Source organism: Myodes glareolus, chromosome 19, assembly GCF_982192425.1.
Source record: "Myodes glareolus chromosome 19, mMyoGla1.1, whole genome shotgun sequence".
Lineage (NCBI taxonomy): Eukaryota > Metazoa > Chordata > Mammalia > Rodentia > Cricetidae > Myodes > Myodes glareolus.
The window spans coordinates 38,419,635-38,436,792 of NC_142044.1; the positions used below are offsets into that span (position 1 = coordinate 38,419,635).

The 17,158-nt window shown below is 54.4% G+C and overlaps 4 protein-coding genes across 19 annotated transcripts in view; 2 read left to right on the forward strand and 2 right to left on the reverse strand.

Annotated features, from left to right (window-relative positions):
- Window positions 1-88: 88 nt before the first annotated feature.
- Window positions 89-2,383, reverse strand: Tmem276 (transmembrane protein 276). 4 transcript variants are annotated; one of them, XM_087898912.1, is made up of 3 exons: window positions 2,210-2,383; window positions 1,029-1,249; window positions 89-866 (listed from the first exon to the last, which is right to left on the reverse strand). In XM_087898912.1, the coding sequence occupies exons 2-3, from the start codon at window positions 1,119-1,121 to the stop codon at window positions 381-383; spliced, it is 579 nt and encodes a 192-aa protein (XP_087755038.1). In that variant the 5' UTR covers window positions 1,122-1,249; window positions 2,210-2,383; the 3' UTR covers window positions 89-380. The 4 variants fall into 4 exon arrangements, with proteins under 4 accessions (XP_087755038.1, XP_048310578.2, XP_048310579.2 ...); XM_048454621.3 differs by lacking the exon at window positions 2,210-2,383 and adding an exon at window positions 1,615-1,750; XM_048454622.3 differs by lacking the exon at window positions 2,210-2,383 and adding an exon at window positions 1,341-1,568.
- Kifc2 (kinesin family member C2) lies at window positions 1,719-10,107 on the forward strand. Of its 5 annotated transcripts, none has more exons than XM_087898896.1 (19): window positions 1,719-1,736; window positions 2,552-2,609; window positions 2,856-2,937; window positions 3,069-3,217; window positions 3,304-3,442; window positions 3,554-3,699; window positions 3,777-3,842; window positions 3,928-4,056; window positions 4,437-4,514; window positions 4,625-4,739; window positions 4,816-4,925; window positions 5,929-6,037; window positions 6,147-6,310; window positions 8,280-8,384; window positions 8,475-8,596; window positions 8,686-8,809; window positions 8,908-9,037; window positions 9,126-9,382; window positions 9,455-10,107. In XM_087898896.1, exons 4-19 carry the CDS (start codon window positions 3,143-3,145, stop codon window positions 9,707-9,709), a joined length of 2,124 nt encoding a protein of 707 aa, XP_087755022.1. In that variant the 5' UTR covers window positions 1,719-1,736; window positions 2,552-2,609; window positions 2,856-2,937; window positions 3,069-3,142; the 3' UTR covers window positions 9,710-10,107. The 5 variants fall into 5 exon arrangements, with proteins under 5 accessions (XP_087755022.1, XP_087755020.1, XP_087755021.1 ...); XM_087898894.1 differs by having other exon boundaries at window positions 1,726-1,861; XM_087898895.1 differs by lacking the exon at window positions 1,719-1,736 and adding an exon at window positions 2,136-2,213.
- Window positions 10,085-14,572, reverse strand: Foxh1 (forkhead box H1). Of its 3 annotated transcripts, none has more exons than XM_087898908.1 (4): window positions 14,347-14,572; window positions 11,878-12,015; window positions 11,520-11,624; window positions 10,085-11,422 (listed from the first exon to the last, which is right to left on the reverse strand). In XM_087898908.1, exons 2-4 carry the CDS (start codon window positions 11,929-11,931, stop codon window positions 10,592-10,594), a joined length of 990 nt encoding a protein of 329 aa, XP_087755034.1. In that variant the 5' UTR covers window positions 11,932-12,015; window positions 14,347-14,572; the 3' UTR covers window positions 10,085-10,591. The 3 variants fall into 3 exon arrangements, with proteins under 3 accessions (XP_087755034.1, XP_087755035.1, XP_048310574.3); XM_087898909.1 differs by lacking the exon at window positions 14,347-14,572 and adding an exon at window positions 12,793-13,597; XM_048454617.3 differs by lacking the exon at window positions 14,347-14,572 and having other exon boundaries at window positions 11,878-13,597.
- The window catches only part of Ppp1r16a (protein phosphatase 1 regulatory subunit 16A), a 21,608-nt gene continuing 18,065 nt past the window's right edge, over window positions 13,616-17,158 (forward strand). For 3 of the 7 annotated variants that reach the window (XM_085679161.1, XM_085679162.1, XM_048454601.2), the window contains exons 1-2: window positions 13,616-13,734; window positions 15,401-15,526. The gene's annotated coding sequence lies outside the window, so the exon portion shown is untranslated. Of the gene's footprint in view, window positions 13,757-14,057; window positions 14,262-15,400; window positions 15,527-17,158 lie in introns of those variants that run through there. The other 4 variants (XM_048454598.2, XM_085679163.2, XM_048454600.3 and 1 more) reach the window with 4 other exon arrangements.

A 17,158-nucleotide genomic window follows, 5' to 3' on the forward strand; every position in this document is an offset into this window, starting at 1 on the left:
TAGTTAAAGCACATTGCCCCTTCTTTACTCGGGGAAATCAGCTGATACACTAGAGCTAGCTCAAGAATAAGCAGATTCCATACTCCTGTACATTCCTAAGGTTTATTGGAAATCTAGCCTCTGACTCACAACTGCGTTCCTCCCAGAATCAGGCCCCAAGTGTGCTGAAGACTTGTTGCATTCTGGTTTAGGCAAGCTTCCACACATGCATGACCAGAGAAGGGCTAGCACCCAAGCTCTGCCCCTGATTAGTGAGTGTACAGCAGGCTCCCTTCAAGAGGGAAGCAAGCCTGCCCCTAAGGGAGAGGCTCTAGATGTAGACCAGCAGGAGGGGAAGCCATACCTGGAAGAGAAGCCCTGCCTTGCTGTCAGCCCCATGGTCACTCCCACTGCAGACGCTGTGTGTGCAGGGCCCGGCAATAGGCCCAACTGCCTGCAGCCAGGGCCCAACGACAGACATCCTCTTTTGGCAGCAACAGTAGCCTGTCCACTTCCAGACGGCTCAAGAGACCTGCCACACCCAGCATGGCACCCCCCCACATCCCGTAAGTGTTGGCGGTGAAAACAGCTACGATAAGGATGGTCACTGCCACCACCAGCAGGACCGCCTGCCCAGCCACAGAGCACCCTTCAGGTCCAAGGTGGTCACCAGCCACTGCCAACACCATGCCTCCTCCCAGAAGCAGATTGGCAGAGGAGCGGTCCCCATTCACCCAGTGAAAATCGAAGGCCAGGAGGGGCAGACCGATGACTGTGGCAACCCAAGCTCCAGCGAGACAGTCTTCATGTGTGCTCAGCCCCGGGGCCAACATCGTGATGGCAGCGAAGGTCTGCAGCAGGAAGCCAGCAGCAGCTCCTCGACTGGACTGTTAACACGGGGAAGACAGACATGTTAAGGAGCCAGGAGCCACCCTTCTAAAAAGGAGAGTTTGAGGCTGTCAAGGAGACCGAGGCTCATATATGCCTCCCACCACCCTCTTTTAGTGCAGGGATCTTTCTACATAGTTTGGGAAAGTAAGACTATTCACCTGTACAGAGCTCACCGCTGCGTGCAGAGACACCGCTGCCAGCACCAGGTGAGACAGGACGGTACTCCACTCGCTCCTGGATTTGGAGACCATGGCACCTTGAACAGCAGTGAGTTTGAGGAGATCGGAAAGGAGACTTCAGATTTGGAGAGAAGAAAGCACAGAGGCTGGCGACTTGGAGTCCTTAGTGCAGGTCTTCAGGAATCTCAAGCTCCAGAGACCTATGAGTAGACATTAGGATAGATTCAGCCCCAAACTTCTTGGAGCTCTGAGGTCACTGGACTCACCTGCGGGGAAGAAAGACTAATTTACTGGGGAAGGGGAATGGGAGTGGAATCCTGGTGCCCAAGCGAGGAACTCGGAACCGTAAGATGCGCAGTCCCGTGCTGTGGCCAGGGCCGAGTCCTTAGCGCTAGGAGAGAAACAGTCTTCCACGTCCGGGCAGGGAAGGAGCGGCAGCACAGGCCAGCCCGAGACAACGGGCAGCACCTGGCGACACCGAGCCGATGGCCCGAACCTGCCCAAAACAGTCAGCCCCGCCTCCTAGCCCGCCCTCCCGCGGCGCTGACCCGAGCAGCCCGCTTACCTCCACCAACGAGAGGAGCTCCGGCTAGAGCGGCGGGGCGGGGGCCTGCGGAAGGCCAAGGGAGGCTCTGGAGGGGTGGGGCTGGGAGGGTGGAGGTCACTACCAGAAGATGTTCACTACAGGTTTGTGTTCTACACAGGGTCTCTCTGTGTAGCCCTGGCTGTCCTGGAATTTGCTGTAGAGACCAGGCTGGCCTCCGACTCACAGAGATCCGCCTGCCTCTGTTTCCCGAGTGCGGGGAGTTAAGGTGTGCGCATCGGTTTCAGGACAGGTTTGCTCGTGCACCGGGTTGGTGAAGGGTTCAGGATCCGGGGGGGGGGGGGGGGGGATGTAGGCGGGGCTTCCGAAGAGTAGGTTCGGACTGAGAGGAGAGAGGTGGCGCTTCGAGGGGTCTAGGCGGAGCCGCGAGGCGGGGCGGGGCGAGGCTTCGAAGGAGGGTTGCTAGGCTGTGGGCGGGGCGAGGTGATGCTCGAGGGGGAGGTCTGGGCGGGACTGGGTCGGGCTCCGGGAGAGGGGTGGGATCTGAGCTGGGCTACCGGGGGAGGAGAGGTTGTACACCTGTGCACTGAAAGCTGTTGCAAGCGTGCGCGCGTACCTTGGTGGGTGTCTCCACGCAGTGCGGGCCAGGATTCCCAAAAGAGGCTAGACAGCCGTTAGACCTCTGTGCGCCCACTATTTTGCGAAATAGGGATTGAAAAACGCTTGACAGGGCCTTAAGGAGAGGTTTTGCAGTTCCCCGCGGTCGCCCGTCAGTGTGCGCCCTCCGCCTGCGGAAGATCGTCCGTGGGGGCGGCCACCGCGAGCATGCGCATGGGCACTGCGGCGGGCGGGTGCGGAGTCCTGGTGCGGGGACGCGGGGCGGCGCGAAGCGGTGCTCTCTGCCGCCCCGCGCCCCCATGTATGCCTTTTACTCTCTGCTCATCTACATCTTCTACAGTCTTTTTCGCAGGGATGGCGGGGCCGCGGCGGCCTCGGACCCCAGCGACCCCACCCAGGTGAGCGGAGTGGGCCTGCATCGCGGTTGGTTACCACCATCACCCTGAGATCTGGTCATGGCCGAGCTGTGCAGCTTATGTCCTTAGGTGCCTGCAATGGGAAATAGGGCTGTTCCTAGACCAGTTTTTTTTTTCTGTCTAGGTGTTGGGGTCATAAACCTCAGCCCAACCCCCTTGGCCCATATCAGAAGGGAAAGCCCCACATGCTGCCAGCACCCTCACTGACGCCCCATACTCTCTTCCCAGAAGAGCAGTGGTAAACCTAGGGGTCGTCGCCGCCCCGATCAGTTCGCATCAGAGCTCTGGACCGAGCTGAACAGCCTGGCGGGTAGGTGCATGCTGAGGAGCTGCTGGGGAAGGGTATTGAGGGAGCCCTGAAGTTGGGGTACTGAGGGAGAAAAGAATAGCCTCCAACTAGTGTTATGGAATGCCTCTTCCTTCCACTACTTGGCCTTGAAGGCTGCTCCAAATCTGAGGATGCCCAGAAAGGAGCCGAGGGTGGAGCACCTGAGGTGTCTCTGGAAGAGGCACTTATGCGTCTTGCTGAGTTCCTTTCCCTCCAGTTGGGGGCAGAAGAGAGCTGCGGGACGCCTCCTGACCCGGGCAAGGTGAGCATTCGGGCTCCAGCCTTTCCCCAGCCTCTGTGCTTCTCACATCCCCAACTCCTCTGCTCTGATTCTTACTTCCTGTACAGCCTGGTGAGGTCCCCCCGCTGTTGACAGTGACAAGTCAGCTCTTGGCCCTTCTGGCATGGACACGGAGCCCCAGAGGGAGGCAGGCCCTGCTCCAGGGGACACAATCAGCCTGCCCAGTGCGGTCCCCCACTCTAGATGGTTTGTAAAGGGTACCACTGCTTGTGGAGGGAGCTGGGTCTATCAGAATCGGCTCTGCTCTCTAGGTCAGACATTTCTGTACGTGTAACTGGCCTCACTGTGGCTCCTTAGGGTCCCTGTCACAAGAAGAAAGTTCCTCTCAGCCCACTCCCATCCTGGATGAGGTACCCGGGGATGAAACCCAGGAACCACAGCCTCCCCAGCTGGAGGAGGAACAGAGAGCTTGGCAGCGGCTGGAACAGCTTATTCTTGGACAGGTAAGAGAATCAGGAGCAGCGGGGACTGGGTGGGTGACCCAAAAAGGAATGGCGTCCTGTCCCTGACTCCTCCACAGCTGGAAGAGCTGAGACAGCAGCTGGAGCAGCAGGAAGAAGAGCTGAGCAGGCTGCGCCTGGGAGTGGTGAGGCTATTGGGGTGGGCTCAGGAGACAGACTGGAAAGTCACGGGAATGCCAGGTGCATCCTGATGGCATCCCTCTCTGTCAGGGGGCGACAGATTCAGAGAAAAGAGTTCAGCATCTCACACTGGAGAATGAAGCCTTGAAACAGAGTTTGAGCCTTACTCGGGAGCTCCTGCTGCACTGGGGCCCTGGCCCCCTCTCTAGAGCTCCACAGGTACTCTGCTGTTTGGCTGTGTGGTGTCTGCAGTCCAAGCTCCTGTATGCCTGGTATCCAGTGGCAGTACTTAAACCTCCTCAGGACTTTGTGTGTGCTTTAGTAGGGGGCCATCTCTAACCACGGAGAAACTCCGGGGCAGTCTTTGTAGGGTAGCTGCATCAGTGAGGCTGGTGCTCATAGAAGACACCTCCCACCCCATTCTTGGTCTCTTTGAGTAATCTTAGGAGAACAGAGAGACTGGGACAGGGAGCCCTGCGTGGAATCAGTTACCATGGCTTTCATCCTTCTTGCCACTCTTGATCTGGCCTTTTTGTCTGTGAAATGGAGCTATAAGATACCCTTTCCAGAGCTTCCATCTGGCTCCCACTCTCCTATAGGAGGAGGCAGGGGCTCTGTTGGAGCTGCAGGGACAGCTTCAAGAAGCCCAAGACACCACAGAAGCCCTCCGAGTCCAGGTGAGCTAGGGGACCTAGGGATAAGGAGGGCTGTGTTACTGGGAGGTGACGTCTCGGGCAGGGCCTGGTGCCTGTTTCCTCAGTGACGGAAGTGGGGTTGGGAGGGACAGTTGGGAGTCCAGGAGATGCAGCTGCAGGGCCTGCGAGGGGCCCTCCAGCAGCTCCAGCAGGAGACAGAACAGAACTGCAGACAGGAACTGCAGCAAGTTCATGGACAGCTGGCAGGTAAGGGCTAGGAGAAAATGGTTTTGGGAATGCTTTGGAATCTATTCTTTTCCTCTCAATGGCCTTCCTCCTCTAGGACTTCGGGCACGGATGGCCAGCCTTCGTCAGGGCTGTGGGGACCTCCGAGGACTGGTCAGCACCTTTACCCAGAGTTGTCAGGGCTCTCTGAGTGAGGCCCAGGGCCAGGTCAGGAACTTTCCTCTCCTAGTACCTTCTCTATGAGGAGCCTGTTCACTGTTCTTCCTAGGGGAGCCTCTGTTATTATTTCCCCCTTTTTGTCCCTCAGGAGCTGTCTGTACTAGTGGGTCAGCTGTAGGTACTTGGATCAGAATAATTTCTGAGTGGCTCAAAGTGTCCTCATTCATCTCTTTTTTTTTTTGGGGGGGGGGCGCCATATGTAGCATGAGGGCCAGCTTGTTGGGGTTTCTGTCCTGCCCGGTACCCCATAGCCGGCAAGTCTCAAAGAAAATCAATCACACAGAGATCTCTATAAGTTATAAAGCTGATTGGCCCATTAGGTCAGGCTACTTATTAGTTCTTATGACTTATGTTACCCCATTATCCTTATCTATGTTAGCCACATGGCTCAGTACCTTTTCCAGCGGGGCACCTTACATCTTTCCTCTCTGGTGGTCTGGGCAGAACTGCGGAGGGAGCTTCCTGCTTTCCAGAATACTCCCAGTCTCTTCGTCCCGCCTCTACTTCCTGTCTGGTTGACCTGCCTATACTTCCTGCCTGGCCAATCAGCGTTTTATTAAAATACACAACTGACAGAATACAGACAATTCTCCCACAGCAGGGTAGGGAGTAATGGTTGCAAGATAGGGTTTCTATGTCTCCTTGACTGTCCTGAAATTCACTCTGTAGCCCAGGCTGGCCTTGCACTCAGAGATCTGGCTGCCTCTGCCTCTCGAGTGTGGGGGGTTAATGCTGTGTGCAACTGCTGCCTGGCTGTGTCCTCATGTCTAGGCTGTGAAAACTGGCAGTTGCTGAGAAACCTGGAAGGATAGATGAGAGAATGAATGAATATTTTTGTCTATGTTCCTAGAGTCTATCTCAGATTCACTGAATGATGCCCACAGTGGTCCATACCCACTGAAAGTTGTATGGCACCACAGCTGGTCATATTGCTCTCAACACCCCACTTCACTTGTCCTTGCCTGGGCACCTGTCTTTGTTTTCTTCACAGGTATCCTGGGCCCTTGGGGCTCTGTCAGCTGGAGGGGCTAGGACTCAGCTCCCAGAGGGGCAACAGGGACCACCAACTGGATGCTCAGGGCGGCTTTTGGAACTCAAGGGTAAGATTGGCTTTGGGAGTGGAGCAGCGACGACTACAGGATGGAAGAAGAGGAGCTCTCCACGTTTCAGGGCTAAGGAGCCAATCTGCTGGTGTGGTCCCCAATGCAGGGAATATCCGTGTGCTATGTCGGCTGAGACCAGCCGAAGGAATACCTTCTAGCCTGGTGAGCGTGGAGCCTGGACAAGGGGGGACCATCACCACCTGCTACCGAGGGCGCCAGCACCGCTTTCGTCTGGACTGGGTCTTTCCTCCAGATGCCAGCCAGGAGGAGGTAACAGCCACCTTTACATCTGTTCTGACCCTTCCTCAGAGTCCCCTGGGTCCAAAAGAGGCCCGTTCCCTCTTCCATGACTGCCTGAGTACCTAAAAGGTGGGAGGCTGGGTTCTGTCAGTCAGGGAAGGGAGCCGCTGAAAACCCTTGAAGGCAGGAGTGGCTTCCCAGCTGAGCGCTGAGGAAGATAAGCCTGTCCAAGGTGAGTTACTGTTTGTGTAGAAAGGGCTGCAGGCGTGGATGGGTACCACAGTGGTGAAGACGTGGCTTCACTGACACACCGTGTGCTTCTTCTTATGATCCAGGCTCTACCCATCAGTGAAGGCAGAACTTGTTGCTTTGTGGCCCTAAGGCAGGTTAGGTGGGAGCATAGGTGATGAGCTAGCAGGGCAGCTGCCAGCCCCAGTGCTCTCCCCCACTACCTGCTCCAGTCAATCCTACTCTTCCCTCTTTTCTGGCCCGACATCAGTGGAAAAGCAGTCTACCCCAACTTGCTTCACACATGGTCTCCATTTGCACAGAAACTGTGCTGCTGGAGTCTCTGGGACTGAGGTGGAGGCTCAGAGCTGAGAAGGGATTAGGTAAGGGACAGAGCTGGCAATGAAGACCCAGACTGCTCGCTGGTCTCAGAAACGGTGTTATGTAGTGGCTGGCTGGGATAGACCCACCACTGACTGACTTCTCATCTCCTGGCCTCATCTCCCACCCGAAACTGCAGCCATACACAGCTCCCTACTTTTATTGTACTCTGGGCAGCCTGGACTGGGTCCTCGTCTACCAGACTGTACCAAAGGTATCTCTCAGGAAGTCCTCACCAGTGTCCCTCATTTTTGTACCACCCAGTTCTGAACTTTTCATCCTCACTCTGGCAATTCTAGACTGCGTTTATATGATCATCCATCAAAACATCAATCAGAAATGACAGCCACACCAGGCGGTGGTGGCGCACACCTTTAATCCCAACACCTGGGAAGCACAGGCCAGCGGGTCTCTGTGAGTTCAAAATCAGTCTGGTATACAGAGTGAGTTCCAGGACAGCTACACAGAGAAGCCCTGTCTCGAAAAAAGAAAGGAAGAAAGAAAGAGAGACAGAGAGAGAAAGAGAGAGAGAGAGAGAGAAATGGAAACGACAGCTGCTCAATCTCTAGGGACCTTCTAATATGAAAGATGGCCAAGTAGGTACTCAAGGCTGTTAACTGTGTCTACAACAGTTCTGTCCAGCACTATGTTTTAGCCCCATGGCCCCATGTCTCTCTGTCTCTTGCCCAGGTGACTACCCTCTATACTCACAGAGGCCCTCTTGACTTTTTTTTTATCTTTGATTTTTTGAGACAGGGTTTCTCTGTGTTGCTCTAGCTGTCCTGGAACTCACTCTGTAGATCTGTAGCTCAGGCTGCGTTTTGGTTGTTGTTGTGTTTTTTTAGATAGGGTCTCACTGTGTATCTCTGGCGGGCTTGGAACTAGTTATGTAGACAGGCTGGCCTTGAGCACAGAGATCTGCCTGCCTCTGCTTCTTGAGGGTTGGGATTAAAGGTGTGCGCCACCCTTCCCTGTTTAGGTTTATTCTTTTCTTGTTAAGTATTACTCAGGTTCTCCAGTACACATTCCCATTAGCTGCTATAGAGGAATGACCTGGAAAAGCGTAGAAAAGATGATTAGTACTTGGTTTCTAGTTGCCTCAGGTTTTAACCTGAAAGCCCAGCCCTGGCATCTAAGCCCTTGACCATTGCCCCCAGGACCTCCTAACTGGTCTCTAGGACTCTACATCCTCTCCCAGAGTGTCAGCTTTGTTGTGTCCCTACCCCACTAATTCCTGGTGCACCTGCTGTAGGAAGGAAGGGGAGCCACTTATCAGGGGAGTTACACTTTGCCCACATCTTGTAAACTGCACCCACTGCCCTTTCAGGTCTTGACTAGGGAAACAGGGAAGAGCTAAGGACACTTCTCCCGCCCGTTTTTTTGTCCCTAGGTCTTCAGGCAGCTAGAGCCAGCAGTGCTGTCTTGCCTCCAGGGGTACAGTGTCTGCATCTTCACTTATGGTCAGACTGGGACTGGGAAAACCTACAGTATGGAGGTGGGTTGGAGTTCACACTTGGGGGTGGGAGGTGGGAAGCCTCGGGGGTTTGTATAAGAGTCCAATGTGGCAACTGCACACTGTCCTCAGGGCCCACCTGAGGACCCTGGCATAGCTCCTAGGGCACTGCAGTTGCTGTTCCGGGAGATGGGGACTGGAGGGCACCACCATGTGACCCTCAGCATGGTGGAGATCTACAACGAGGCAGTCAGGTCAGGGATGCGTGGGCGGCTTTCTCCTTGCCCCAGGGTTCTGCAGCCACATTTAGAGCCCAGAGACCAAACCCACCCTTTCTTACCAGGGACCTCCTAGCTACAGGGCCTCCAGAGCGCCTGGTTGTGAGGCAGGGACCTGCAGGGCAGGGGGGAATTCAAGTGGCTGGCCTCACGCACTGGGACGTCCCTAACCTGGAAACCCTGCACCAGGTAAGGCTGCTTTCTTCAGGGCCCCTGTCTGCTTCCACCTGGGGCAGAGACACCCCCCCCCCCCCACACACACACCTGATACACACATATATCTCCAGATGCTGAGTCTGGGGAGGAGCAACCGAGCTACGGCAGCTACTGTCATGAACCAGCACAGCTCACGCTCCCACGCCCTAGTTACGTTGACTTTGCGCTCAGCGTCTCCACCTCGCGCCCAGGGTAGCACAGGTACCACAGATTGTGCTTAATTTAAGTCCTGCTGGGTTTCCAGTTAACTAGAGGTCTCCATCCACATCGGTTTCATTTGAACCTGCAGGCACACTGCACCTGGTGGACCTGGCAGGATCCGAGCGTGTGTGGAAAGCGGGGGTGGCCAGCCCGCTGCCGAGAGATCCCAATGGCGCCCGGCGCCTGCGGGAGGCCCAGGCAATCAACCGCTCTTTGCTGGCGCTAGGAGGAGTGATGGCCGCGCTCCGAGCTCGGCGGCCGCACATACCTTTCCGAGACTCGCAGCTTACACGCCTGCTACAGCCAGCGCTTGGCGCCGGCACCACCGCAGTGCTGCTGCTGCAGGTGGGTCCCTGGGTTGGCTCAAGCCTGAGGCACTGCCCACTAGAGCTATGTTTGAGTGTCCCTGTCTTGCAGATCTCAACGAGGACCGAAGATCTCGGGGAGACGATCTGCTCGCTCAAGTTCGCCGAGCGAGTGGGTCAAGTGGAACTGGGACCAGCCCGGCGCCGTAGGGCCCCACGCTCTGGAACCCCTTCTTCTCTCAGTACTGACACCCCGCTCACTGGGACTTCCTGCACCCCTACACCATCTCCTGGCAGCCCTCCAAGTCCCGGCCCCAACTGCTGTTCTGGCTTGACTCTAGAGCCTCCAGGGGACCTGCCTCCGTAGGTCTGGGTCAATGCCCTTAGGACTGACTGGTCTTGGGATGGGAACATACCTCTGCTGGCAGAGGCAGCAGTGAAGTTCCTATAATCAACCTTTTTAGTTGTTTGTTTTTTTTTTTTTCCAACTCAGGCCCTAGCTGGCCCCCAGAGTCCTACAGTTTCCCCTTTGCCTTCTTGATCTGGTCAGGGAATGTCGCGCTTGGAGAAAGGATTGCCTCCACCCTTCCACCCCCAACTGGGCCGCAGGCCCTCAGCTCTCACCTTATCACCATTTGCCCTTATCACAGTCCGCAGCAGGGGATCCGGAGCTGCAGGAACCAGACCCCAGACCAAGTGGTTTCCCAACTCACCACCCTGCCCCCAATTATCAGACTTGGAATTAAAGCCTTGTAAATTCCTTTACTGTTAATCTCTCCCCTACTTCCACCACCCCAAATCATGTGGGGTCCAGATTTCATTTTCTAACCCTTTTCCCAAAAGGTGCTACCTCCTATCCAGGCAGTTGAGGGGTGGGGGGAAGACTTCAGAATAGACCCACTTTTGGCTCGCCCTCCCCCAGCCTGGAGCCAAGAAGGCGCGGTGACAGAGGGATGGCTAGATGGCTAGATGGATGGCATGACAGAGTGGGATAGAGAGAAGATGCACCACTCTAGGCTGACTGCTTCTCCAGATCCCGTCCCTGTGTGTGGGAGAGTGATTGGCCAGACCTGCCGGGTCTAGCAGAGGCAAAACCCTTTCTGGAGTAGCCAATTAAAGTTGTGGGTTTTCAGCAAGGCCATGCCTGGTGTTTTAAAGCTATTGCTGTGGACATGCTCCCAGGTCTGGTCTCCATCAAAATGGTACCCAGGGGTAGAAGGGAGAAGCAGCCCCTGCCTGCCTTGAACTATTACAGGTTGTACCAGGAGAGCAGCCAGCCGGGGGCAGGAGCAGCCAGGTCCCAAGGGTGGCTGGCCCACACATCATAGATGCTCTTGTTGGGTGGTACTCCCTGGAAGAGGGAATCTAGATCACAGAGCAGGTCTGGGGATCCTTGGGACTCAGTACCTACACTCCAGTAGGCTGGACTGGTTGAAGATGGGCACTGGGGACAAGAGGTGGGAGGTAGTGTGGCCAAGGGCACTACTACATTGGGAGTGTAGATGGGCAAGTAAGAAGTGGGTAGCTGTCCCCACAGGGAAGCTCTGCACCCCCTGCTGGACATTCCCATGGGATCTTGGGAACCCTGAAGTAAGTGGACTGGCCAGGTGCCTTGCTCTGGGGAAAGAGAAGGCCTGATGACTTCCCCTTGGGACGTCTCCCCCTCTATTCTTGTGGGCCCAGGAAGGGAGCAGAGGGGCCACAGAGGCTTCTCAGTGGAGTTACGGGGTGCAGTACACATCTCTTCTTCCCCTTTGGATCTGGTACCTGCCTGAGCTGAACTGCTCTGTCCAGCTAGCGCAGGCTGCTGGGGCCATGTTGATCCTTTCCCCGTTTCCGCTAGCAGGGACTGGATGCTGAAACCGTCCCTAGATGGTGGTGGGGGACTGGGCGGCCGGTAAGGCCGGCCATGGAGCACGTAGGGGCTCAGGTCCTTGACGAAAGCTCTGTGTGTGCCCCGGGTCTGCCATCGCCGGCACAAGGCAGTGTTCTGAAGGCGCAGCGCCTCTGCTGGGATCAGGCTCACATCCACCGCCCAGAAGTTGCCCTTGGCCTGGGGCTTTGCAGGGTCCTTGGGCACCTAGAAAGTGATTGGCTTGGGTGTGGCTATCCCACCCAGAGGTTCAGGGTTTCCGTGTCCACACCCGCTCCCAGAGTTTGATCATAGACCACCCTACCTTCCGGAAGCACCGGTTAGAGGAAAGGTTGTGGCGGATGGAGTCCTTCCAGCCTTCGTAGTCATCCCTGAAGAAGGGGAACATTGCCTGGACCTGACGGATGATCTGAAACCAGGCAGTGTTTGGCGTGGTGAGCCAGGGGTAGTAGTGCCCTCTCCTTCCCCCCCCGACAGCCGGCAGCAGGGCACCTCTTCTCAGGGAGACAGACCTCTGGGCCTGAGGGCAGCAGAGTGGGTGGGGGTTGTGGAAGAAGGGTCTTGAACAGAGTCCCTGAGTCACTGGCAAGGATGAGTGGACTAGGTAGAGGCCGAGCGAGCCTGGGATAGGTATGACCCACCAGCATGAGGGATCCTCTCACCTGGGCCAGCTTCAGCCTGCGGAAAGGTGCTGCCTGAATTACCAGAGCGATCATGGCCAAGTAGGTGTAGGGGGGCTTGTCATGTCGCAGGTATCTCTTCTTCCTCCTCTTGGGGGGAGACTCTGCCTTTGGAGGCCTCTGATGAGAGGTGTTGCAAGACATCACGCAAGGAAAGCGGCCCTGTGTGGGGGTCTGACCTAACAGGGGGCTCAGGGCAGACTGCCTGTAAGTAGAGGTGGGGTCCCAGCCTGAGGCCATGCTGGGACAGGCAGGCCAATCCCTTTCTTTATCATTCTGATGGAAGGGGGAGGAGTGAGGAGGAAGAGGCTGTGGGGGAGGGGAACATGTGAAGGGCTGCCACAATTAGCAGGTTTCAGTTAATCTTGGAGGGAAGGGCAGAAAAGATTCCCGTAGGGACTTTTGGTGGGCTCCTGAGATCAGTCTCCACTCCCAGGTTGCCTTTCGGTGCCTGGGCATCCCCTATGACCTGAAGGAAAAGCCCTTGACAAAAGTTTACCCCCATACCTTATCTGCTTGGGGTCAGGTCCCTAGCTCCCATTTAACAGATGGGAAGTGACTTTCCCCAGCCAAATTACCCTGAGGGACATGGGGAATTCCCTAGAGTTCAAGACAAAGTAGTCAAAAGAAGCCATGTAGGGGGTCTACAACCCGGGACTTGATGGGGGGTGGGGGCGGACAGATGAGGAGATGGATTGAGGGACGACTTCCTGGGCCCAAAAGGCATAGAGCCTGTCCTCTTAACGCACGAGGAGAGAGACTTGTTATTTTTCCAGGAGTATGGTATAGGATCCCATTTGGGCCCTACTCCTTCCTGGACATCTAACTGGTTTATCTACCCTTGGGCTCAGTCACCATTTATGTTCTAAATGTTACCCAAGTTCTCCTGGCTACTACCTTGGGAGGTTTGCAATGAGGGTCTGAATCACCGCACTGAGAGCAGAAGTTGATACCGGAAACCAATGGTCCCAGACTGACATCAGCACTAAACACTTTGAGAATCCACCTTTTGGATCGAGACCTTTGCTGGTGCCAAGAAAGGCACCGTCATGAGTACTTGAGGGAGCGGGGGCACACGTGAAGGATGAACACAGTGGGACTTCTCTTCTCCTGACTATTCTACCCCTGGCTGGGTTAGGATCTTATCCCAGGCTCTTCTTTCAGCCCTTATCTGCCTTCCCCTGGAATCCTATCACCTCCCGGCCCTCTGTTTTCCGTAGCTGAGGGTTCCTGTGTCCTACCAGGCAAACAACGCCGGCCTCAGCCCTATTCAGCAAAAAAATCATTCTCTTGTACAAGTCTGAGATCTCCCTTTCCCACTGGTCCTGTCTTGCTTCCAGGCTAAAGCCTGGCTCCCTGGCTGCTCCTCCCTAAACACAGTGTCCTAGGGCCCAACCAACATCCAAACTGCTGCCCGCCCCTCCTCTGGGACACACTGCTCGCTCCTTCGAATAACGACGCTTCTGCTTTGAAGGAAAGACTCCAACCCGTCTTTCAAAGACCAGGAAAGAGATCAGCCTTCCGGAACACCTGAACAATTGCCCTTCCCGCCGCACTCGAGACACCAGGATGTTCGTGCCACAGAAAGAGCATAAAAAACTTTCCACAGTATCAACCCGTCTACCGGGGCTAGCCCCGCCTCTGGAGGGCGCTCTTATAGAGTGGCTCTGCCCAGGACTCCCACCCGGCACCGCGGCTTCCGCTCCGGACACCTCGGGCCGGAAGTGTCGCGTTGCCATGGCGAGGATGGGCGCGGGGCCCGCCCCCGTGGCGCCTGGAGCAGCGCCGGGTCCCAGGGTCGGCCGGGCCGGGACCGGGAAGCGACTAGCCGGACTCCAGGTGAGACTGCCGGCGGTTGTAGGTGAGGGTCGGGCCTGTCTGGGAACACAGGAGCGGTCGGGGCGAGGCGAGGAGCGGCGCGGCGGGGCGGGGCATGGCGGGTGAGCCGGAGCTGCTGTCTCTGCGGCCCGGAGTTGGCCGTGCCGGGCAGTGGAATGGGTCGTGAGGGGCCTGCAGAAGGGGCGCCCGTGAGGCGCCAGCGGAGGGGTCATTTTTGTGTGTGTGTGTGAAGCCTAACAGCGAAGGTAGTTCTTGAAACCTGTTGGTCTGGTAGGTCGGCCGACAGTCTTCATTCTGATTGAGGACAGCGAAGGGACTTTGCTATACTTCATGTGAGCTTTGGAGTTCTGTAAAGCACCCTTGAGGCTTCAAGTGCCCTCGCCTGGAGGCTGTGCCTCATGGATTGTGGTTAGGAGAGGAATGTAGACCAGCCTGTGAAAAGCGTTTGGGCTTCTTTGGGTTCCTGGCTGTACCAGTGCTGGAGGCTTGAGGCAAGGAGGATTAATTATTTCGGGTGCTGAAGAGAGGTAGGTGTGTATTGGCTTGCCCCAGACTCAGGAGACAGAGCAAAGCTAGCTAACCCATAAGCCCTCCTTTCTTCCTGGTCCTTACATGGGGGTGCAGTTGGAGGCGAGGGCATCCATTCCTCAGTTAGCCCTCTTTGGTGTCTTTGATCCCCAGGAATTCCCTTATAGGATTGAGGTTTACTTTGAAGGCTTTGTCTTGCTGTAAGCAGCCTAGCTCTCCAGAAGGCCGCCTGATTCACTTCAAGGAAACCAGAGCTGCCACTGGCCCAGCATGGGAGCTGAGTTCTTTGAGGGACTGTTGGCTTGGTGAAACCTGCCCTGATGCTGCCTTCATGTTGTCATGGTGATGGAACCTTTAGAGCTCTGAGGGACCACTTGCCTGCCTCTGCTCCAAGTTTTACCTGAGTTAGATTTCATCCCTATTGTCCTTTCCCTCCTTTTTTGGAATTACTAATTCTTTCAAATATTCATTATTGTTTGGGATGGCTGCATGCCATGGTGTTCATGTGGAGAGAAGAGGAAAACTTTGTGGAGTCCATTCTCTCTCTCTGATTGATATTTATTTGTTTGTTTGTTTATTTATTTTATTTATCTTTTTCGAGACAGGGTTTCTCTGTGTAGCTTTGGAGCCTGTCCTGGTACTCACTTTGTAGCCCAGGCTGGCCTCAAACTCACAGAGTCTGCCTGCCTCCGCCTCCTGAGTACTGGGATTAAAAGCATGCGCCACCACTTCCCTACTCTCTTATTATTTATGTATGTATGTATGTATTTGTTTTTGAGACAAGGTGTCTCTCCATAACTCTAGCTGTCCTGGAATTCACTGTGTAGATCTGTAAACCAGACCGGCCTTGAACTCACAGAGATCCATCTCTTTCTGCCTCCCAAGTGTTGGGATTTTGGAACTATGTCTGAGGGATTCTTGAATGTATGCTAGGGTCTGTTTCGCCAGCTGATCATGGCCGTGCCTTTGCTACAGGCAGCTGAAGTGTCTCAGTCACAGAGAGCCAAACATACTGCCACGCCTGAGGTTCCACACGTTCTCTGTCCCAGCCATGCCCTGCCCCAGTACCTATCCTACATCCACGTAATGGTCAAACTGAGCTATCCGAGGCAGTAACAGGCTGTTTCCCCACCTCTAGGCTCTCGCGGGACTTCCTCGTGCATGCCCCTTGAACACGCCAGAGTAAGGCCTGTGCGTGTCCTGTCTGTGTTGTACTCGTGGTGCTGATATCCAGTGACTATTCATCGTTTACTGGATGCTTCCTGTAAGTCAGGCACTGGGCTAAACTCTAAGGGAACGGCAATAAATCCAGAAGAAGTGACATGTCAAATAAAATACAGTGAGATAAGAGAGTTACAAGGTAGCTATGGGAGACTACTGTCGAGGTAATGCTTAAGATCAGGGTGTGATCTGGGTGGTTGAGATGTGGTGGGAGCACTCTCCAGACAGAAGCCACAGTGATCTCGAAGTGGGATGAGGGCGACAGTGGTCCAGTGGGAGTCCCGGATGAATGCGACAGGCTTGGGCTTAGAAAAGCCCAAAATGTTTCAGATTTGCCAGCCACATGATTTCCTTCAAGACACTTATGCTGTTTTGTAGAAAATCAGCCCCAGACCGCACACAATTGAAGAGCTCTTTCAACAAAATTTGCATTTTCTATCATATATTGAATGGTATTTTGACATTATTGTTATTATTACCAAAATACATTTTTAAAAGATACAGTTTATGGTCACTGGGTTTGGTGGTACACACCTTTAATCCCAGCCTTCGGGAGGCTGAGGCAGGCAGATTTCTGCCAGTTTGAGTCTAGCCTGGTCTACAGAGCCAGTTCCAGGACAGCCAAGGAAAGGCTACACAGAGAAACCCTGACTTGAAAAACCAGGAAAAAATTGTTTGAAGTAGTCCCATTTTTCTCCTTTTGATGGCCTATAGGAGTTGTAATGTGTTCCTGCGTGCACGTGGGTGGGGTGGTGTTGGGGGCGGTTGGTCTGGTTTTGGTGATGCTGTGGATTGAACCCTGGGCAACAAACTCAGGGCATCTCACATGTGGGGCAAGTACTGTTTCCTACGACTCCAGCCTTCCTTCGTTTGAGGAAGGCTCTAACTGTATAACAAGGGTGGCCTTGAATTTGTTATGCTTCGACCTCTGCCTCCCTGTTGGGACTGCATACTGCCATTATATCACGCCAGCACTCAGATCTTCATTTTGAGGTGGGATCTTGCTATGTATATCCCAGGCAGACCTGGCACTCAGTTTCCCAAATTTCTTTGGTTACAGTTACAGGAGTAGATTGCTATGTCTGGCTTCTGTTTCCAAACTTTTTGAGATAGAAACTGTTCATTAAATAGGATCTCCTATTCCCCTCCTCTAGTGCTGGAGGGTTGTGCTGTACCCTGTTTCTAGGGGTTTGCCTAGTATAAGTATCTCATAGGCTGAATCATAAAACTGTGGCCTTTTATGTCTTACACTTTTGAAACATGTGTCAGAATTCCATTCCTTTTTATAGCTTGGTAATATTCCACTGTATGACTGTGCCCAGTCTTGTTTGTTCCTGCATTGAAGTGTAGGTGGCTTGATTATACTTCTTTTCTTTTGTGATTAGGTAACCGGCTAAAAGTTTTTCATTTGGGAATGTCTGTTTTTTCCTTTCCTACTGCTGGGTTGATAGAGCTACATTTCATCCTTTCATTTGAGGTTCTAAGTCCTATAATGCAAAAATGGAAGTAACATTGATCGCTCTTTAGACCTAGGTGTGCAAATGAGATTGTTTTGTCTGTGGATCTGTTTTCTTACCTCCTGTACCCCATGAGAAACAGCTCTGTTCAAAGGGAAGTTGCTTTCTCACTCGATCCCAGTCCCCTTTCTGATATCCTGTGAGTTTGTTTGAGATAG

Coding starts and splice junctions, on each gene's coding strand:
- Foxh1 (XM_048454617.3), bottom strand. CDS start 12,135: ATGGCCTCAGGCTGGGACCCCACCTCTACTTACAGGCAGTCTGCCCTG. Junction 11,625..11,877: donor GCAGGCTGAAGCTGGCCCAG/GTGAGAGGATCC, acceptor GCCTGGTTTCAG/ATCATCCGTCAGGTCCAGGC. Junction 11,423..11,519: donor CTAACCGGTGCTTCCGGAAG/GTAGGGTGGTCT, acceptor ATCACTTTCTAG/GTGCCCAAGGACCCTGCAAA.
- Tmem276 (XM_087898912.1), bottom strand. CDS start 1,121: ATGGTCTCCAAATCCAGGAGCGAGTGGAGTACCGTCCTGTCTCACCTG. Junction 867..1,028: donor CAGCGGTGAGCTCTGTACAG/GTGAATAGTCTT, acceptor CCGTGTTAACAG/TCCAGTCGAGGAGCTGCTGC.
- Kifc2 (XM_087898893.1), top strand. CDS start 2,511: ATGTATGCCTTTTACTCTCTGCTCATCTACATCTTCTACAGTCTTTTT. Junction 3,443..3,553: donor GCGGTCCCCCACTCTAGATG/GTTTGTAAAGGG, acceptor GTGGCTCCTTAG/GGTCCCTGTCACAAGAAGAA. Junction 9,383..9,454: donor CCGCAGTGCTGCTGCTGCAG/GTGGGTCCCTGG, acceptor CCTGTCTTGCAG/ATCTCAACGAGGACCGAAGA.